The following is a 21,586-nucleotide window of genomic DNA, read 5'->3' as shown; positions in this document are numbered from 1 at the left end:
TCGTATATGAAGCTACAATTTCACAGCATTGTTCAGACTTTGCATCATGAAATTTTTATGCATATCAGAGACGGTTTAGCAGAAGGCTTGGTTAAATTCAGATGGAGTGACCCTATATAAAGAGTTGAACTTTCACCTGACATGTGAAAGTTCCTAAATTGATACCAGCAGGAGAGACAAATTGCTGGGAGCTTTGTGTCTGTTATTTATTTATTTATTTATTTGTTTTAAAAATGTGATAAATATGCTGATCCACCTGCTGTTGGGACCACAATTACAGCCACAGTAGTTTATTATTACTTTGATGTGAATACTATAAATGTGTATTTCTAATTGGTAACTAAATCTGTAAAATAAATGTAGCAGAGTAAATGCTGTGCAGTTTTTAACCTATGCTAGCTGTGGGTATCATGACGTGAACATGGGATGGCTGCTGTGGGCTGCTGCAGATTTAAGGGTCACAGCAAACTAAACAAGTAGTTTGTGTGCATATACAGTTTGTGTTTTTGCTTTGTGGATGGGAGCAGCTGAAAAAAATCACTTTTCTTCATATTTAAGCTTTTTGAACCTTCGAAATTGGATAAGCAGGGAAGTTAGATGGGTTTAATATTTAACTCTTGTTGTCTTTTACTTGCAAATTTTTGAACTACATTTAACAAGCATCGTATATTGTAGAAAAACATGATCTGGGTCCATTGTTTCTGTATGGACACACTGCAGCTCCACCATAAACTACGCCTCTGGTCATCTTTACTGTTGTAATGTTATTAACTTTTATGTTGAGAAATAATTTTTAGTTGAGAAGGGAGTGAAACCGTCATGCTGTTGAATCCTGTTCCCCCCCCTAGTGGCTCCTTCCTGCTGTGGCTTCCATGATAAGTTTAATCCGGTTACTTTCAGTGGCCTTTAAGTTTTCCTTTAATGTGTCACTCACCTACCTTTTTGTACCTATGGATATATGCAGATCACAGTGTGACTGTGTGACATTTTTGGAGTGCAGGAAATGAATTTGTCTATCTTTTCTAGAAGAAATATCTTTCATATTACAGTTAAGATATTAGTTTGATCATTACAGATACCACCACTACAGTGTCCACCCATTGTACAAATCTAGGAGGTTCCAGTTTTTCCAGATGTGCAGGTAACTTCTTACTGCCATCAAAGTACTTCTAAAAGAAAGAAGCCATATTTGGTTTGCTGGGACAAAGCACTGCAATGTCTGACCTGTCAGTTTTTCTATACAGCAATTTTGCTTAAAAAAAAAACAACCCATAAATGAATCGATACTGAATGTATCAATTAGGCTCCTCCCACCAGCTTCCAGTGGAGGCTGTGCTATTGCTCAAGTATAACCAAGAAACAGTGGATCATCATTACAATAACAGGGAGGGAAACATGCCTGCAACTACATGCAGAAATTGTTGTAAAACTCTAGTGTGGACTTGCATCAATGCAACTACACGATTTGCTCACATTTCCTGTTCAGTTGTTGATGGGCTCTTTGGGGTGAGGGGTGTGACAGGTGTCATCTTTGCTACTGCTGACTTCTCCCATAGATTTCCTTTTTTGATTTGTTGAGGGTCTTGTCTCTCTCCTGTAATGTTTTTACTACCAATTCCACCTCAATCAGTCCAAGACGCAACTTCATACTGCCCTCAGGGATCAATCCTCTAACATGTACCCATAATAAACTCTTATAATTAAATACATATTCTCCCAACGTTTCCTTAACACATGACCAAGAAATATGAGGATAAATTAAATGATTTATTTATGTATGTATTTATTATTATTATATTTATAATTCATGAAATCTAGTCTTACCAATCCTTTCTCAATTTGGGCCCTATTTCAGGAGGACCCACTTAAATCTGCTCTGTGGACTAATATTGGAATACATGTTTTGTTTTTTACTCAGCAAATTTATCCAGATAACTCAGTAAATCTGCTGCTTGGAGCAGTCCTCAGCAAAAAGAAGGCATTAAAACAGCGATAAATGTAAAGCTTCAACGAGTCCCCCCCCCCCCCCCCAATGCCTGTGTACGCTGCACACTCAGTGTCGACCCAGCGGACTCTTCTTGGCTTTCGTTCAGAATCCATTTACGGGGGTTTGGTGTTAATAGCAAATTGGAGGGACTTTGAGCCAGCATTATTGAGAATGTGGCCCAGACTTTAGCCTTCCTCAAGTTTGCTAGCGCAGCTCTGTGTCCTACAGCCTCAGCACTAACAGCAAGATGCTGTCTGATTACTCCTCTGCAGGACAGACACTCAGACTGAAGATGAGGTGTCTCTTGATTGGCCACTGTAAAATTTAAATGAGTACAGCAGCTTTATTTACATACTGACGGTGCTAAATGTGCATTTTTTTAATGCACCGGTCTGATTAAGTTCAAAATATTTACTGCGTTAACAAACGTAGGTGTGTGCAGAGGTTTTTGTGTTTATAATCTCCATCAAGGCAAACTATTACGAACGTTTTTTAAGCATTTTAGGCACGTCAGTCTTATTCATGTGTAATCGTGCATTATAATTTGACCTTGCTGTACATCCAGTTCATATCCTCGTTCGTGTTATGTCCTTTCCTCCGTTCCAGCAGCTCAGGAGGAGGGGAAGCTGGTTGTTGCAGCAGGGCTTGTCCTTCCACTTAAATCTAGCTAATGGCATTAAAACATAGGGCAAGAAAATACACATGCCCAAAGGAGCGTTGTGTCCCTCACTACCCTGTGCTCTTCATTTGTGTATGTGTGTGTGGCTGTCTGATGAAAGACACAGTTCTGTCTCCCTCTGACCCTCACTGATGCTCTGCAGAGGTACCCAGAGCTCGCTGACTCACTCGGAAACAACCGGGCCACTTGGAGAAAATGGGATTTGATGCAGCCATGCAATGTCACCCGGGCTGAAAATGCCACTCGGTGCAAACACAAAGATTAGCACAGCTCTGTGGAAAGGGCTGTCCCTTGGACCAGTAAGGTGTGTGTCATAAAACTGTATTTACAGTTGCCAGGAAACAAAGTTCGCCATTGTGAGTCATTTAGGGTGGGTCATTAGGGAGCTCCTAATCACCCAAAAGTCAACATGTTCGATAACACCAAAAGTGGTTAAATCCACTTTTCAGTCAGTAGGATAGACAGACAGTTGTAGGCTTAAAGTGCAGCAATTTGGCCTGAGGAGTGGCCTCAAAGAGAGACAGTGTTTCCTTCCTCAAATTGTTTACCAAAGGATGGGGCCTATCTGTTGTCATTTTAAATTACCGTGGCCGGTGCTGTTACACTATTGTGTGCCACAGCATATAGGGTGCCAACAATACTTTGGCTCAGGGCCCCATTCTTTGACCAGCCATTCACGGGAGACTGATAGAGAAGGGATCCAGTTACCCACACAGGGATAACTGACGTTAGCTATTTCCATTAATACCAAGGATGCCTGTCAAGTCACTAATATTGGTATGAATCAGTCGACTTGCTCCTCAGCTGCTTCTTTCTGTCTTCTGTCTGGTGTTGAAACTATAGAAACAGCTTTCTACGCACTCGTCTCTTATCTAGATTCATAGAAGTGTAGACAACCTTTGTAATCAGTTATATTGTCCCAGCTGCCCAGAAGAAATCCAGTAACCCCCACTGATGGGCCCGCATATATATCCTCCTCAGTTTACAGGTTCCCTGCAGGTCACTGATGTCTGCAGATTAGGGGTTGATAAATTAAATTAATTACCAACATGAATAGGTGACACCTTCACATTTAAAAAAAGGTTACTTAACAAACACAACAGAATGTTTCTCGACTCCGTGTGGATGACATGTATATAATTAGACAGTTGTTTCAATAAATATTTGAAAGCAGTACCCAAGCCTTGCTTCATCACATCTCACTTTACATTAATAGTGACTTTACACCATAATGCGGTGCATCATCTTCGTCCTTTTCTCACCCCACATGCCACTGCCTGTTCACAGCCTTGTTACTTCCCGGATCGACTACTGCAACTCTCTTCTTTTTGGTCTTACTCAAAAATCCATCCACAAGCTCCAACGCGTCCAGAACTCTGCTGCTCGTATTATCACCAGGACCCCTTCTATCCATCACATCACGCCTGTCCTGCAGCAGCTTCATTGGCTCCTGGTCAAATATCACATCAATTTCAAAATACTGTTGTTCACATTTAAGACTATTCATCATCTCTCCCCTCCATACCTCCATCCCATCTCGGTGTCTGAGATCTTCTTCTCTTTCTCTCTCTGTCCCCTCTCCCCATCTTGCCACCATGGGGAGCATTTGTTTTATGTCTTATGCTTTTATGATTGTGTAAACGGCTTTCTTTTATGTTGCTTTTATTATTCTGCTGTGTACAGTTTCCTTGAGTGCTTTGAAAGGCGCTTTAAAAGAAAATTTATTATTAATAATAATAATAATAATAATAATAATAATAATAATAATAATAATAATAATAATAAAAAAAAGTTCACCAGAATGCAGACAATTAAAAGCTCAACATTCAAAATGCCAAAAACTCAAACATCAACTTTGACACAGGTTACTTCTTCAGCTCTGCAGTGTTTATAATGGTCTTTACTCTGCCAAGCCTCAGTGGCAGTAGAAATACCATTGTAAAATTGCATTTATTATTATTATTTTTTTTATTATTTTTTTAAAAAGACCTTTATTTCATTTTACAGTTTACATGGTACACATCATTTGAATGACTGTTACTGAAACTGAAGCATATCTGGATGCCTTTTATCTGGGTAACCCATTCAATCCTGTTAGTGTTTTACCACTTTGTGCTGATCATTCATACTTCTCACACCCGAACAACAGGAGCAGTTAAACTTTTGGACACTGTGATGTTTTTGTTTTGTTTTTTCATCATATCAGATTTTTGCTGGTATTTTATTAAATCCATTTTTTTTCCCTTTTAGCAGTGAAATGCTTCCCGAGCCTTTGCCTGCAACACAAGCCCAAACTAATGCACCCCTATATTTAACAGTTGAGGAGGGCTAAACACTGGCTTGATTGTCTCTGGGGGCAGCTAAACTTTTGCTGTGTGATAATTAAACTTTTTGCAGTTCACAAGGAAAATTAAACATAGATGTTTAAATTTTAAATGCCTACCTTTTGGCAATTTAGTTTGTAGAATTTGCCAACATATCTAGAGTAACGGGTCAACATAACCTGTTCCTGTCAACATAACCTTATTGATTTGTACTGACCTGACAGGTCATCTAAACAAGAGCAACACGTGAAGTGTAACTGTCTGTACTCCACTTGATAACGTCTCTGCTGCTCTTTTTAACTCCCTTTCCCTGCTTTTCTCTGCATTTTGTTCCCATCATTTATAACTAGTTTGCATTATTTCCCTTTTTTCTAACTGCTGTAGTCAGTCATCTGTAAAATTTAGCTCCAGTTTGTGACACGGCATATTTACTTCCCATAAAGACGCCAGTGTGTTCTGAGGGGGAAGTGCTTGCTGCACAGTAACAGCAGACAGGACTGCGACCTTAGCAGTCAAATATGCTGCACTGCTCCACGTCAGCTTTGCTTTACAGCTCAGACTGCTGGTCTCCTCTGTTTTACATTTGACAAGCCTGTTCCGAGTATTAGCTTAAGGGAAAGCACTTTTTCACACCATCATCTTATGTTTTGCAGTCCCGTTAACTTAATTTGATTCCCTGTGTCAGTTGTTGTTTTCAACTTCTTCGTTGTGTAGTGATGGAAGAAGCAGGTTGAGGACATGTTGAGACTGGCTTGTGTTTTGCTCTCTCTGCTTTTTTTTTTTTTTTTTTTTTTTCCCTAGAAGGAACACAGGGTGGAAGGCTTCACATCGCTGTAATGTTAGAGTCATATCCAAACCTGTAATAACAAGAAGCAGGAAGTTGAGTGTAGGTTCGACAAATTGGCCTTACACACATCACTTAATTTATTTTATTGTCTTTGTGATTATGAGCAGGTGAGCACAGACTTGACCCTGCTTAATGCAACTAAATACTCACCCACATGCACCCTGCAGCTGACTCCCAGATTTAATCGCATGTCTGGCATTCCCTCCCCCATCTGTCGTCCCCCGCTTTCCCGTCTATTTTTTTTCCTCTTGCCTTTTCCATTAAAACTAAAAGTAACAACAACAGTAAGAGTTCGCTGATAGAAAAACATGTTATGAAAGATTAGCTGTAGAGGTGAAAATGTTTCCTTTGCTATGACTCACAAACATAGCTGCCAGCCAAGTTCTGTCAAACAGGGACTTCAGCTGGTACTCCACCAGTCTTTTTGGCAGGTAACCAGCCCTAATTTGCATGCTTTGGTATTTTATTTAGGAAACCTTCTGATTACAGATACGGTCTTAAAGCGGAAAAATCAGGATGATCTCAGCTATTGAAGTGTCAGTGAACGTTTTTGGATGACTGATTTTATCCAGTTCTTCTCACTTTCTGCGTTTGTGTTTCTTCCCTGGCAGCTAATAAACGTAAAGGCTTGCAGTGGGTTATAGACATGACCATAGCGTACCCCAAAGCAAGACCGATGGACATCCAGACCTGGATCTTTGGCTACAGGCCTCCTACAGTCACACATGTACATTACAGGTAAGAATTAAATGTTGGATCGTTAAACTCTCCATTTACTTTTAGCATTTTCACATGAGATGCAGGGAACAGTAAACTAATCTGTCACATTCACAGGAGAGAAAACAGAACCACAATGCAAATGTACTTTGCAGCACGCGTGCAGCAAAGACTTTGTCGCATGAAAATCACATTACATCACAAAATCAGACAGCGCAATGTAGGGAGAGGCCCATGTTGCTGAATCTTGAACATGTTAGTTGTTAATTGAAGTGCTGTTGTCATATGCACACCGCACAGTTGTTACACTATTTTGTCAGTCTCCCTTCTGCCAGTGCAGTTATAAAAATCCTAATACGCATATTAACACTAAAATAAATACAAAGTTACGTCTGTGTCGGCAGAGAGAGTTGATCAGCCACAGTGTTACTGTGCTTGTTGTGTTTTCAGGTCATTATTTAAGGTCAGTTCTGTCATTCAGTTCACATAGGCCGCCTCCTTATGTCTTCCCAGCAAACAAAAGTTGTTGTTTTTTCTTTTTTAACAAAATAAAAATAAGCTTGAAATCAAGTCACTTAAGCTATAAATGCACTGGTATCAGACATTTAATGTCTATCTTAAGATGTTCAGGGATTTTTATTTATTTCCCTAAAGCTATTAAATTTGCTGATTTATCTCATCAGGCTGCTGTTCACATTTCTGTTTGAGGTTTTTTTTGTGTTGTTTTGTTTTTAAAGTGTGAAAGGGTTAGGAAACTTTAAAAAATAAAACCTTAAAACTAACAGCCAGAAGAATGTTAGCATTCAGATCCAGTTGTACCTGTTCAGCTGTTATCCATCCACTTGTGATTGTAAATTTGAGAGCACTGAATTTCACGTTGTTTTTTTGTGTGTATTGTAAGTTGTGTATTTTGTAATACTCTTTACTCTTCACTTTGGGTAAAGAGTATTACGTATTTACTCCCTGTAGAAAGTAGTTTGTTGCACCACCTTTGTATTACTTTTGTATTATTCTGTATTAGCACCTTCAGAATTAACAGTTGCAATCGTGTACATTAACTTTTTATATGCACACACATCATGCAAATCCCCAATTTAGTAAAGAAAACTGTTGTCAGTGTTTCCACTGTAGAAACAAGTACAGGTGCTAATGTACACCTGTTCATGTTTGCATTTGCTGCCTGATGGAAGTCAGCCATCCTGTCTGGTTTGGGTCAGATGCTGCCCTTTATCATCACTCTGAACCTGAGGCCTCGCTGCTAGCATGGTCTTTGCAGGTGCTTGCATAGCTTTGATGTAGCATTGGCAGCTGAGCATGTTTTGCTCTTTACTGTCACATTCTTGACCCTTCGTTCTTTACTTCTCATCATTCTTTGTGTTGTAGCTGGTGCTCTTATTTTAGTCCCGACTCCCACATAAATTTATGTCAAGCAAGTGTTTTGAGAGGTTTATTTCTTTCTCTTTTTTCCTTTTTTTTTTTTTTTTTTTTGAGGGAGGGTCCAGCCATCGTACAGATAATAATGAACTTAAGCTGGTTGCATATGTATGTTCAACTCTGTTTGGATTGGCAGATGGCTTGTGCTGATTTCTTTTCCTACTAAAGATAGGAAATCAACTCTTTGGTGTCTTTTTACACCGAATTATGCTCACTGTTCTCACTTTAAAGAAGTGCAGTATGCACCAAAAGTGACATCACAGCTACTGGTACACATACCACTTGTGCGTCTTTTCGACTGGTTGTTCACATTTCAATTTTGAGCTCATCCTGATGAAAGATGGCTCAGCTTAAACCACATCAAGGAGTCGACCTGTCCACAATGCACAAATGAAACTTGCACACAATTGCCACCTGATGGATCTTCGCCCAAATTGTGCTCGAGGTTAAATTTGTAATTTAATGTGCAATAACCTGTGAAATGTGATGAATTGTGAGCTGGATGAAGTACTACGTCGTTCTGGTTGTAAATTGGAAAACATGTCTTAGTTGGAGGCACGAGTGTGCGATCGAGTTGGTCTTTATTGCCACTTAAATGTCATTTTAGTACAGAAGCTCAGAGATTGTCAAATTACAGGGAGGGGGGGAATACTGCAGAAAAGGTGAGAGGTTCTGGAAAAAGATGTGAGAGAGACAAAAGCAGTCTCTTTGGTTTCTGTTTAGACTTTATCTGCTTCTGTGCCGCTGCTGATGCGTAAGCGTTTTTTCTGAGAGGTGGCACTCATCAATCAGGAGAAGACTGCAGGGAGTCTGCTGCACCTCAAGCGACAGGATAAATGGTTACAGGGCTGTGGCGAAATTACAAGGTGGCACACGCAACCACCAATGTGGTGACTATAAACTTCGATTTACTCTTTTCTTCAGCAGCAACAAAGCAGCTGCAGCTGCACCAACCCAACTTTGCCTTTCCGTTTTTACCTCACAGTATGCTAATAGTGATGCCTTTAGCAAATGTTAATATTGTAATATTAGTGAGATAATATTTTAGCAAAGTGTCAGGAATAGTCTGGCCATCCTAATACACACCTGTAGACATAGGACACTGAGCATTAGTATTCACTGGACATGCTCTGCCAATGTAAACAGGAAGCAGGAGGTTGGTTGCTTAGACAAAACAGGAAGAAGAGCAATGAGTACAAGACTAGTGATTACTTTGCTTGGACCTTAAGTGGAGCCTATATGCAAAGGCAGTCATGTTGGCAGGAAACCTGTTAACGTTGGGAATCATTGCAAAGCAAATATGGTGACACATTAGTGCAGTATGAGCAGCATTATGGGATCATTATGGAAAAGCAGCACACACAAGTGGGATGAATTCACAGATGGTATGTGAGCCTTGATATAATAATGTTTTGGCTTAATTTGTGTGACTGATAAGATCTAATCAGGAAATGAATGTGGGTGTGTGCTTCATAGTTTCCAAAAGTCCCCAGTTCTGCCCTTTTGAGACTAAATTATAATTCAAATTATAGCTGAAACTGGGTCAGCAGCATTTTTTTTTTTTTTTTAAAAAGTCTCAGTTTTAGGGTTCCTAAAACCCCCACTAGTGTGGACATTGGGTTTAATACTACTGTGGATGTGTCTCATGAATTTTAAATATTCTTGGGATTAGCGGAAGTAGTTTTCCCTTGCGAGGCAGGTTCAACCACTGCTGTAAAATTCTGACATTAAAGAATTAAAAGATGCCTTCAGTTTTCACCCTTCATACCTGTCTGATTTGGCTTCTGGCTGAACCTTATCTAGCAGCATAAAAACAAACAAAAAACAGATCAGACTTTATATGTTTGCTCTTTAACGACTGCCCCCTTTGGAGTAAACATGTGCCAGTACCTGTCTATGATAGGCTTTAGTATATGTGAAATATTGAGAAAATCAGGATCCGATGTCCGGGTGTTTAAAAAATACATCTGGAAAAACAAAATGTAGAAATAAGCTACAGTATATGGCTGCCATCTTAAGAATATTCCTCTTCGTATGAAAAGCAAATGCAGGTGTCACTCCACGTTGTCCTGCTCTCTTTGCCCTTCAGATTCTCCTCTCTATTGCTTTTCTATCCACTTGAGGATAAAGTGAAGGTGGGCCAGGATTAGATTTTCTGTAGACTGTGTTCAAGATGAATATAATCCCCTAGGGTAGATCAGAAAAGATGTATCCAGGCATCAAAGCAGTAGTCATCAGGTAGAAGTCACAGTGAGCCTAAATGTTGCCTTGAACAACTTCCTCAAACAGCTCAGGTGTGTGTCTACACCTTGGTGTGATAGAGGTTGATTTATGAACCCTGGCCCATCGCCCCCTCTCTAGAGAGGCCCCTCTGCTCACTTTGTCTGCGACTAAGAATTCATCAGCTCTGTAATTAGAGGGGATGCTGGATTCTCTTCCCCACCTCCGAGACTCTCTAATCAGCCATCGATACAATCAGCTTCCCCTGTTCTGTCAGCATCTCTGCAGCCAGGGGATGGACAAGAAGCCACCCGACTACAGTTGTTACAAGCGTGCGCACTCAGTTCCATGCCGTGCAGACAGTGCTGATCATAGACAACTTAGACCCATGCTGGTACAGGTGCAGAGTCAACAAGAGGATTAATCTCCTTGCTGATCAAGGGAGCGCTGTAGGGGAGTGAGCAATGCGATGCACTTTGGTGATGCGAATAGGAGACGCGGGTGGACAAGTGCTACCCTACAGCGGTGTTTCTGCTGGGTCAGTTAAGGGGAATTTTTATTGTGAGAGTAGCATTTAATCACTGTCATGGCTACAAATAATTCAGAATAAGGAATGCCGTGAAAGATTGCCGTTTTTCAGGCAGTTTTTATTTTTTGTAATTCTTGGCTCTGGAATATTCCACTGAGAGCAGATATCCCTAAAATGGTCATCTTGGGCACAAAACTCAGAAGAGCTGCGCCAAGTCCAAGTATAAGATATAAAAGGATTATTTTTAAACTTTGATGGTAGCTTTGCATGATTCAGAGTACAAAAACAAAATATGGTGCTGGAAATAAGCCCATCTCCACTTGATACTCAGGATGCATGATTCTAGAGGGATTACATGGACTGATGAGTATTTTCCCTCCATAACACTAAACACCTTGAGTCATATTTTAACAAGGATAGTCAAAATCAAAGCTAGTAGTACAGTTGAACTAAAATAAATGAAGAAATGTAGTTTACTTAATGCTTACTCAATGGAGCTAGTAGTTAACACAATGGGGTTCCTTTTTTTGTATCGAAAAAACATCGAACCGTGACACCAAAGTATCAAACCGAACCGTGAATTTTGTGTATCGTTGCACACCTAGTTAACACCTGGGGTGATGATAAGTTTTGTATGAAATAACAATACAACTTTAGCAATGTTTATTTCCAAGGCAACTGGTGTTTTTTAAACGTACGTATGTAGATGCGTGCAAGTGAATGCACCTTCACTGTAAATGCCTTGGAAACAACATTCATAAGATGTTTGCTAGCCCTGAAAGATGTCAACTTAAATTAAGAAAACAAACAGTAATGCAGAAGTCAGTGGTGAAGCTGTGTGTTTTGTTTGTGGATAGCTGATTGCTGAGTTTAAGGCTTATAATTTGAATCATCATTACAAGAGCTTGACTGATGCAGAGCCGGAAGGGGCATCTGAACCTCTGCTAGCAAAGCCGCATCATGTTTATAATTGTACCATCTACTCTTACCAGTAGTAGTTTATAACATTAATACTGAACAGACTTGAGTTCGTTGTATGGTGCGGCCTTCCACAGTTTCTAATGTGGCCCCCTTTGGGAAAATTAGTTGCCCACCGTTGCTGTGCTATTATGCTGCCTTGTGAATTGCTCATTTTATCCCAAAAGATGATCCATAGACATCACATACAGAGTAAGCGGCTGTGACACCAAGTTGAAAGTCATCTGTAGGATTATCATGATTCAGCAGGGAGACTGTTTGAGAGAGAGATTTCTGACTGTCCACTCAGCTTAGTAAAAGAGTGATTTCACCCATTTAGCGGGTCGTGTTATGTTTTTTTTGCATACACCCCCATCCCACAAGCAAAAAACCCATTAACTCAATACCACAGCAGCATAAAAATGGTTTGTTGTTTGTCTCTCTTTTTGAGATGCTGGGTATTTTTAGTTTTCCTCTAGTTATTTCCAGCTTTCTAAGCGCGAGATATGTATGTCAGCTAGATGTTTGCTGTAGTTTGGGTGCATTCAGGTCCAGCGGTTACAGAAGGCAGGTCGTGTTGATGCGTCGGGGATCCTGCAGTTAACTGCTTCAGCCTGACTGTTTCTGTGTTAACTGAGCTTCATTATAAGCTGCTGTCTTCCTCCCGTGTTATCGCTTTAAGGGGGCTCCAAAGGTGCTGGCTACCCTCTGAGCTTCAGCTACACAACGGGCAGCTGAATTTTGGGTAATGATGTAGATGGATCCATGTTGAACACCTCTGCTTCACTATTCCAGTCCTCATCCCTCAACTCCACCCTCCCTCGCTGTGTCTCCTGCCCTCTCTCCGTATAATCTCAGCCTCCCAGATTGCGGCATCATAAGCTCTCTGTGAATGGCAGATGGAAGAGCTAGGTGGGTGTACAGAGGCCGAACGAGGGCAGCGGTGGGTGTTAAATATGGTGAAATCCTTCTTTCTAAATGTACCTTGTCCTCCTTTTTTTTTTTTTTTTTTTTGCTGCTGTGTACATTTCTGAAAGCTGCTGTTTAGAAAATATCTGAAAGGTGACATGATTTACGGATTCTGGAGTCTGCCTGGTCATCACATGGGTGCTTTTGAGCCACACACCTGGCTTTCCAGACTCACATAGAAGTGTTGAGCTTGCAAACTGCACATATAGCTTTGTTAAAATATATAACACATTCCCCTCTCTGAGCCCTTACATAGTACATACATGTAGAGCTGGGCGATATATCGAGTTTTTAAAACATATCGATATATTTTTATACGAGATATAAGATGTGACAATATCCTTTATATCGATATAGTCTATGTTACGTTATAACTATATAGCCGCAGGTTTGCCTCTCTTTCGTCCACTTTTGTCTTGACGCAACGTTACTCCGCCTCGCCTTCATTGAAGACAACTCCCCCTCCTCCCCCATCGCTTCACGTGCAGGCAGCGACAAGATGGACACGGCAAATCTCCGTTAACGAGTTACTGCGCATCGCCCCATGCGTGGGGCTGGACGGCGTTAACGTGTTAACGAGCTAAACATGCTAACGAGCTAACCGCGCTAACCCTAAAATCCTTTCATTTTCTCAAAAGTTGACAGCGCGCCTTATGTATGAATTCTGGTTGTGCTTGATGGCCGCAAACCGATTTTATGTGGTACACGGCGCTCAGCAATCTGTCAAAAATGTTTGAGTACGACTTTGGTAAGCTACGGAGCTGCACCGCTTGATGGATTGTCAGCGCATTACGGCTACCGAGGAGCTTCGCGGAGTGATACGTACTGTGCTTCAACGTAATATTACCGTATTGTGTGTGTATAAGGACCATAAATGGCACCTGTAAGAGATGTGGTTATGAAGCGGATTTCAAACTCCAGGCTGTCAGTCACACAGTACAAGTTGGGAACAGAGCAGCTGTGAAATCTGTCTGTCTTTGTTATTACGCTCAGCGTCTTTTAGTTTACATTTTGACTGCACAATTGTGAGCTCTTTGTTTAGCACAAAAACAACATTGTTTTCTTTTATTTATGGAGCATGATTATTTAATGAATGCTCATAATTTAATTTTGAGTAATTTTTCATGTACATCTGTGCTGTATGTTAATAAAAGTGCCTGTGTGACATCTGGGACACAGCTTTGACTAAGAACTCTCTTTTTGTTCTTACTTTATGGCTTAAAAAAAAAATATCGAGATATATATCTTATATCACCATCCAGCTAAAAAATATCGAGATATGGATTTTGGGTCATATCGTCCAGCCCTACATACACGCTGTGTGCTAATCAATGTCCCAACATTACTCTCAGGATCAGTACGTCTCATGTGTCTTACCTGTAACAGTATGAGTGTTTTTGTGATTATAGATTGCATGTTGCAATAAAAAAAAAAAAAAAAAACAGGAGTAGAAGGCATAGTTTTATTTCCTAAAGCTTAGGGTCTTCAAAGGGCTGGTGTTGCTATAGAAACCCATTAAAGGAAGCATCCCCCACCCGTGTTTGCTCCACTCGATAGTGAACCCTCGTCCAGAGGCTCATTAGCAGAGTAGTCAGATATTTCGGTAGAATTAGCAGTGCCTCAATGGAAAAGTCCTGCATTTGTTAACATCTAAAGCTTCTCTTCTTCTTCATGCGTATCAGCTTCTCACCAGTGCTTCTCATGTTTTTGGCTGAAAGTTGTTCTGTTACCAGTGATTAGACACGCAATATTACTTGACTGGTTTGTCATTGTGCAAAATTGAGACGTCACCACTGCTGTATGAACATTGATAATTGTGCTTCAGGCTGCACTGGACTAGCTGCTTTCATCTCATGAAGAAGAATGTACCTCTGAGATTAGAGAGGTGGCGAGGGGTTTTTTGTTTTTATTTTTTTTCCCCTCTTTCCAGCCAGTTTCTATTAACCCTTCTTCACTTCCCGGCCTTTTTTTTGAAGCTTTAAATGAAATTAAATCCAGTGAGTTTTAAGTATTGTAAATTTAAAATTAGAAAAGGGAAACACTGGGATTTTATCAGCACTCATTATTGACAGACAGAGTTGAGGTGTCTGATGCAAATATGCAGCTTGGAGCATTGCCACATTTAGATTTTTATTTTATTTTTTATATGTTTTTTTTATAAATAAGAGTTTTTGTGTTTCATGTCGCTCTGTCAGTTGGTGGGAATATTTTGATGTGTGAATAATGTAGTGGATTAAAAAGGCCTACATTTACCTCAGATACCTGAATATCTACGTCATGCAGTATATAATATGAACTACAGAAGTAGTTCATATTGGGAAACCTTAAAGGAACTTAAGTGCTTTATTTTACTGTATTTGTGTGTGTTTGTGTGTGTGTGTGTGTGTGTGTGTGAGAGAGACCTAGTTAAAATGACCTTTATGAATCCGCGTAAATAACAGGATGCTCTGACATCTGTGTTGTGACCGTTAAGTTAGTTCAGGACTGGTGCCACGTCTACGTTTGACAGTGGTTTTAATGCCCTTACTCTTAACCTCTGCAGTGATAACAGGTCGATGCTCCCCTGATGGCCCTTAATCTCTGCAAGACAAGAGCAGTAGTCTGTCGAGGGGGGGTGTGTGTGGTCACTTTAACAAGGTGAAACTTTGATCTTGCCACGTGGATGCAAAAGATCAAAGTTGAGGCAAAAACATGAGTGTTTGTTGGTAACTGTTTAACATGCTTGGGTTAAGGAAATAAAAATTTGGGCCTCAAGTTGATGTTTCTGTTCATACAGTTTCAGCTGCTATGGGGAAATCATGCTGCTACTGAGGCTTGATACTGAAGACGTGGTGCGTCTTTGTGTACTGAATCGGAAAACAACTTTACAAAATAAGTGGTCAGTCGTGGCACATTGCTGCCCCTCTCTGAGCCTGGCTCTGCCAGAGGTCTCTTCCTGTTAAAAGAGAGTTTTTCCATCCTACTGTGACCAAGGGTTTGTTCATAGGTCGTCTGATTGTTGTATTATTGTAGGGTCTTTACCGTACAGTTTAAAGTGCCTCGAGGCGACTGTCGTTATGATTTGGTGCTATATGAATAAAGCTCAACTGAATTGAACTGAGTTAAAAGTATTGTGAATTAGTTTTATATAGGGCTGCTCGATTATGGCAAAAATGATAATCACGATTATTTTCACTGAAATTGAGATCTCGATTATTTGACGATATTTATTTAACCCTTACGACCTACTATAGAACCAAGTCCGCCAGAGCTTATATTATTTTTTTTACATGTTGTAGTGCCATTTTTGGGAGCATTTCAAGTTGCTATACAACTGTTATAGCCCATATTTTAATAATATGTATACATTAAGTCCATAGTAACTACATTAATTGCAAAAAAGTGCAATAAACTACAAAAAAATTGAAAATCGTTTTTGTTTTGTTTTTTTTACATATATTTCTACTTGGAGAAATTTAAGAGGTTTATCCCTCAAAACTTTAAATACAAAAAAGTTGCAAAAAATAGTTTACAACAACAGGAAATTTATTTTGAGTGTCTTCATAGTTTTATTTTGGAGATACACAATTTTTATATACTGCAGGAAAAACGAAAAAACAATCCTATGATGCAAATTTGCAAAGAAAACAGCAGGTGCATCAAAATAAACTATTTCCAGCAGTGCAATACGAGTTCTAAGCATCACAGAAACTATTCAGAAAAGTCAAACATGACTTATAAAAACACCAGTATAGGCTTTTAAGCTCCTACAAGTAAAAAACTACATTTTCCACGAAAATGACATCACTTCCGGTTTCGGGCAGGAAATGGCGGACATGCGATAGTTCGCGTTGATGTCGGTTTCACTGTGGGAAGTGTTAGGAACAGCTGATCGGATCGGCAAAGCGTGTTTCTGGAATATTATGTTTTTGTTCCTGCAAGCGCTTTTTATGCAGTTTTTGCAAAGCTTTATGTGGAAGGAAACCGTGACCGAGGACAAGCTGATGGCATAAGATGTAAGTACAACTCCTCTGGTTTCATATGCAAAAAAAAAAATATTGCGCTAGCTTACCCGGTTCAGGTTCTACAGGGATTTAAAAATAGTTACACAAAACGGAGCATGCTGCTCTGACCAGCTTTAAAGGGTTAACAATAACAACGTATTGAATAATGACTTTAAAAAATAATATAAAATAGTGTGCAACACCACTGAAGTTTTTTTTACCTCTCTTTTCAACCAACGGCAGTCACTTTCCTCTCCAAATAACTTCTGCTTAGCTTTCCGAGCTTCCCTCGGGTCCTCTTAATCAGCGGTCTCCAACCTTTTTTGCGCCACGGACCGGTTTATGCCCGACAATATTTTCACGGACCGACCTTTAAGGTGTCGCGGATAAATGAGGGAGGGGCTAATAATCGGCTCAGTCATTTTTAATGATCGTTGAAAGCCCAGATCGTAATCGTGATTAAAATTCGATTAATTGAGCAGCCCTAGTTTTATATGTGAAGGGAAAAGTACCATTCCTCCCTCTGCCTGTGGTCTTTTTATATCTGTTTTGGTCGTGCCTCTTGATGCCAGCATCAAACCATTTCCTCCAGTACAGACAGTCTTGAGACGGAGAGGAAGCAGATTAAAGACTAAATGGAGCAATTAACGAGCACACTCCTACCATCCCTCAACTTCTCTCTGATTGCAGATAAGGGCTTCTTGGTGTTTCACAAGCAGCGACCCTTAGGATTCTCAGAGAGCATGCGTGTGGTTTGCTTTGGGATTGGCACTGACCTCGAGGAAATCACATGACCGCTGTTGTGGTGTGTTGTTGTAGCATAGTAGAAATAAAACACTTGTTGTTGTTTCATCTTGTGCAGTGTACCTTCACTCTTCAGGAAGACTGATAGTTTGAAATCAGAGGCGGCAGGTTTTTTGCATGCTGTTGAAAACATTTATCTATATGAGAAAGATACAGGAAGAGGAACAGGAGGCTTTTTTTCTCTTTTTGTCCCTGAGCTACGCTGGCCAGTAATCTTAATATTCACCTTCTGCACCATTGTGTCCAAGTGCAGATCTCCCAGACATAGTCTTTATTTCCCGAGATTTCACAGCCGGAGATTTAGGACCTTATAGAGTCCCCAAACAATGACTGGCTTCGCTCCAAAGAGTCTTGTCGAGTGGACAGGCTTTTACAGCCACTGTCCAAATTTAATTAGCTTCCTACGCCGGTTCAGAGTGGAAACAGTATCTCAAGAATAAGAGCTGTACAGAAGCTAAATGACTCAATCAAGACTGTAAATATGAAGGCCTTAAAGCTTCTTATTTACTCTGTTTATTACCCTGATTTGTTTTCCTGGTGAATAAACACGTGCACATCAATCCAAGAAAATTATGCTATTAAAATTGGTCATTTATTCACCGAAGTCCTGAAAATGACTGCAGTAGTTTGTACATCACATGTCAGTGAGGATCTATGTCCTCTGCTGCCCGTAGCGCAGGTCAGCACACTGTAAAAGCCTGACGTTGAAGGTTATTGACAGGAGAAACTGCTGCTCTCCCCCAGCTGTCTGTCCGTTCGCCAGAGTTTCAGGTTAACAAGCGAGTCGGTGCCAAGTGGGTTAGGGTGGAAATGAGAGCGCAGCCGTGGCCCCGCGCCAACACATCACCGCCGGTTCTTTGCTTCCGCCGCCACCGTTGTTGTACGCTGTAACACGTGGTGCTGAAACTATGCACACAGCAGATACAAACACCACCATACTCTGTTTCTCTCTCAGCACAACATTGGCACAGCAGAGCAGCGTTTCATTTTTCACACCACTGCAAACGCAGCGGAGCATTGTTAGAGAGCGCTCGGCTCGTCCTCCGGCAGCCACTGTAATGATGCGACCCGTAGGTGCAGCGATGCACTGATTGACCGGTCTATTTGTTTCCTGTGAGTGAGACCATGATGATGTTCACAACTTTAAAACATCAGCAGCCAGCAGAGTCGTGGCCCTCATCGCTAACCTAAAAATTTCTTCTTACCTAAAATTTAAATCCTTAACTTTTAGATATTTATATTTTTCAGTGTCACATGCTCTTGGATTCTTGCTAATTTACCAGCTATTAAAAATGAAAGAAAAAAAAAAAGGTGTTTGGAGTGATATCCTTATACATACATCCAGCAGAGCTTTGTTTGTGTGTAGTGACACCAGAAAGAAATTTTAAGAGATTTAAAGTGAAGGCAGCCAATAATTATGTCATAGTAACTTGTGCAGATGCAATAGGACATATAATCCTTCATATTTTTCTTAAATACTCTGTAAAGATGGATTTAGAGTATAGACAAATGCTGCATACTGTGCATGGATAGTTTAGAGGTTTTTAAATGTTCACTTTTAGAGGACATTTTCTGAAAGACGTATAAAGTTGTTTCTAGTATTTCCCCACAACTTTAAGTGGGCGGGGTACCCAGGTCTATTTTGACCTCATTTCACCTTTTTAAAAAATAATTTTTTATTATTATTATTATTATTATTATTGGTTTTGTATCTGTCAGGGAGAATAATGTTGTCAGATCAGGTTACTAGTAGCAAATCCCCCGTTTTCTGAAGTCCTGCTTTGAAGCCTCAGGTTAGGCCAGTGGTTCCCAAACTTTTTTTGCTAGACCCCCCTTTGCTTTACAAGGAGTCGTTATAAGAAGTGTTTGTGAACTAAAAATCAAGAATGTGGAATTCTGTTTGTCCGTGATTTGGAGAGCCCAGCGCCTGCTCCTGACGCAGGGAAAACCAATTATGCACTTGTGCAGGTGAAGCCAAAGGGAATATTTGCTTCACCATATTTTTTAGTCTTTGGCTTAGAATGAAGATGGTTTGGAAACATATTTGGCGATGCTTCATCTCCTGCTTTGCGTTTGTGTGGGAGCCAAAGACCTTCTTGGTCTGAGGTGATGGTGCTACCCACTGTGCCACTGTACTGTTGGAGAAAGAAAAAGCCGCTTAACCTGAAAGATAAATGATCATGATGGTTACTTAGAGCTGTAATTAGAAAATATTCTTGCAGCTGGTGTGAGATGCGAATTAAGCGTCAGTTGGTTTCTGAGCAGGAAATGAAACCAGTGAACATCCCATAAACTGAGTGATTTGGTTTGTCAGTGGTTTATCTGGAGCCACTTCTGCAGATGTGGTTATGGCCATTGTTCGCCAAACAAACCAGGCTGATAAAGCAGAGAAAGCAGCTGATACGGGCGAGTGTGTTCTATCTATGCGTGTTGGGTTTTGTTTTTTGTTTTTTTTTTTTTGTTTTTTGGTGGGGGTTTTTGTTTGTGGGCCCGAACCAGCATCACCGCCTTCAACCTCAGCTCCTGCAGCTGCTCTGAACACCAACAAGATCCTGATTTGTGCATGAATATTTCAGCTGCAGGAAACCACTGTGGCAGCCACCTGCTACCCAACGCCCTAAACGTTCCAACCCTCTTGATAAGTGGCCCGAGTCGGTTTTTGTTTCCCTCTGCCACAGTTACAGCACTATTGGTTTACATTTTGGAGCATGAGAGCCCTTCAAAGGCATCCTATAGTGGAGCAGGTGTGAAAGACTCTCAAGCCTTGCATGGCTTTGCAAATCATAAATTAATTAATTCATTCGCTTTTATTTAATGATGCCACATTGATGATCATTACTGCAAAAAGGCAGTCAATTATCTGAAGATTTGTGCTTTTAATAGACGCTATTTATGCACCCAAAGTCAAAAATGGCCAACCATAAACTAAACTAGAAGCACTTAGTGGCTTTTGTTGTTATGGTGGTAACTCGCTTGATTTCTGTACTGTTATTAAAAGATAATAATGTTCCTATTGCGTTCAGTCTCTTAGTTTCTCTTTTCTTAGTGCTCAGACAAAGCCTCAGTGCTGTTGGCTCCTATGACACATCAGTAACAAGGAGGAGACCTGATACCTGCAAACACAGGAGAAGAAGCTTCGAGGAACGTCTTGCTTTGGCCTCTAATCACCCGATCAGGTTTCCACAGCAGTTCTGGGCAGGCTGAGCCGTTCAGGGGGCCCAATGTAGCTGTTGGTCAAAAGCTGTTTTATCTTCAAAAGTTCAGCTCTGTTAGAGCCTTTAACGGATGAAAGTGGTTGACTTGAGTCAGCTTTAACTTGAATTTTAACAGGCGTTTCTTGCTGGCAGGGACATAAAAGTTGGTCTGCTTAGACAGGATCTTGTTCAGAGCAACACCCACACCGTGAACTGCTGGATAATGAGCAGGAGTGTCTATAGACATGCGCTTGAAGTATATAAACCAGACGAGGGAGCTTGTGCACAATCACCAGCTCCTGTCCTCCTCGTTTGTGGGGCAAGCAGGCCGAGCCTTTCCCTCATTTGGTCATACTGACGGTTTCAGTTCAAAGATCAAGTCTTTACTGCAGCGACTCTCCATCTTTGCATCAGTCCCTTTACACTGAGCCTTTTTAACCCATTACATTAAAAAAGAGACAAAAAATGCTCTGTGATAAGCATTTGTTTCAAATTAAAAAAAATTTCAACATTTTAAACTTGGAAATGGAAGGTTTCATGTGACTGTTTGCTCTGGTTATTAAAAAGTCATAATTTCATTTAGAGTATCTTCTTATTCATTTTGTTGAGTAAGTCTGCAAGTAAAGATTATTTTATCAATTCAATCCCTTATTTCTTGTTTTGCTTGGTTGATTTTAATAAATTCATCCAACTGGGGGCAACTAATTGATTCCTTTTGGCTTGATAACTAATAGATTAAACATTATCCAGGCTATTACTCGTCATTTTTCATTGTTTCTTTAATATTTATAATTGTATTCAGAGCCTCATGTGAATACTGATTCATTTAGTTGCACAGGTAATCGTCATGGCAATCATGTCTGCAGCAGGCCTTTTAGAAACGTGCCTCTTCTCTTCAGTTACATTTAAACGATGAACCCACAGGTCACATCTTAAATGATC

The 21,586-nt window shown here is 40.3% G+C and overlaps 1 protein-coding gene across 3 annotated transcripts in view; it reads left to right on the top strand.

Moving 5' to 3' along the window:
* The window catches only part of lpgat1 (lysophosphatidylglycerol acyltransferase 1), a 64,840-nt gene that overhangs the window by 37,560 nt on the left and 5,694 nt on the right, over nucleotides 1–21,586 (top strand). For all 3 annotated transcript variants that reach the window (XR_003274601.2, XM_026193997.2, XM_080289805.1), the window contains exon 6: nucleotides 6,449–6,575. Coding sequence is in view for 2 of the 3 variants with exons in the window: in XM_026193997.2 (XP_026049782.1) it covers nucleotides 6,449–6,575 (127 nt within the window). In the remaining variant the exon portion in view is untranslated. The remainder of the gene's footprint in view (nucleotides 1–6,448; nucleotides 6,576–21,586) is intronic.

This window comes from Astatotilapia calliptera, chromosome 15, assembly GCF_964374335.1.
Source record: "Astatotilapia calliptera chromosome 15, fAstCal68.1, whole genome shotgun sequence".
Taxonomy (NCBI): Eukaryota; Metazoa; Chordata; class Actinopteri; order Cichliformes; family Cichlidae; genus Astatotilapia; species Astatotilapia calliptera.
Note: the sequence above shows the minus strand (reverse complement) of the source record. Positions and strands in the feature narration are given on the sequence as shown.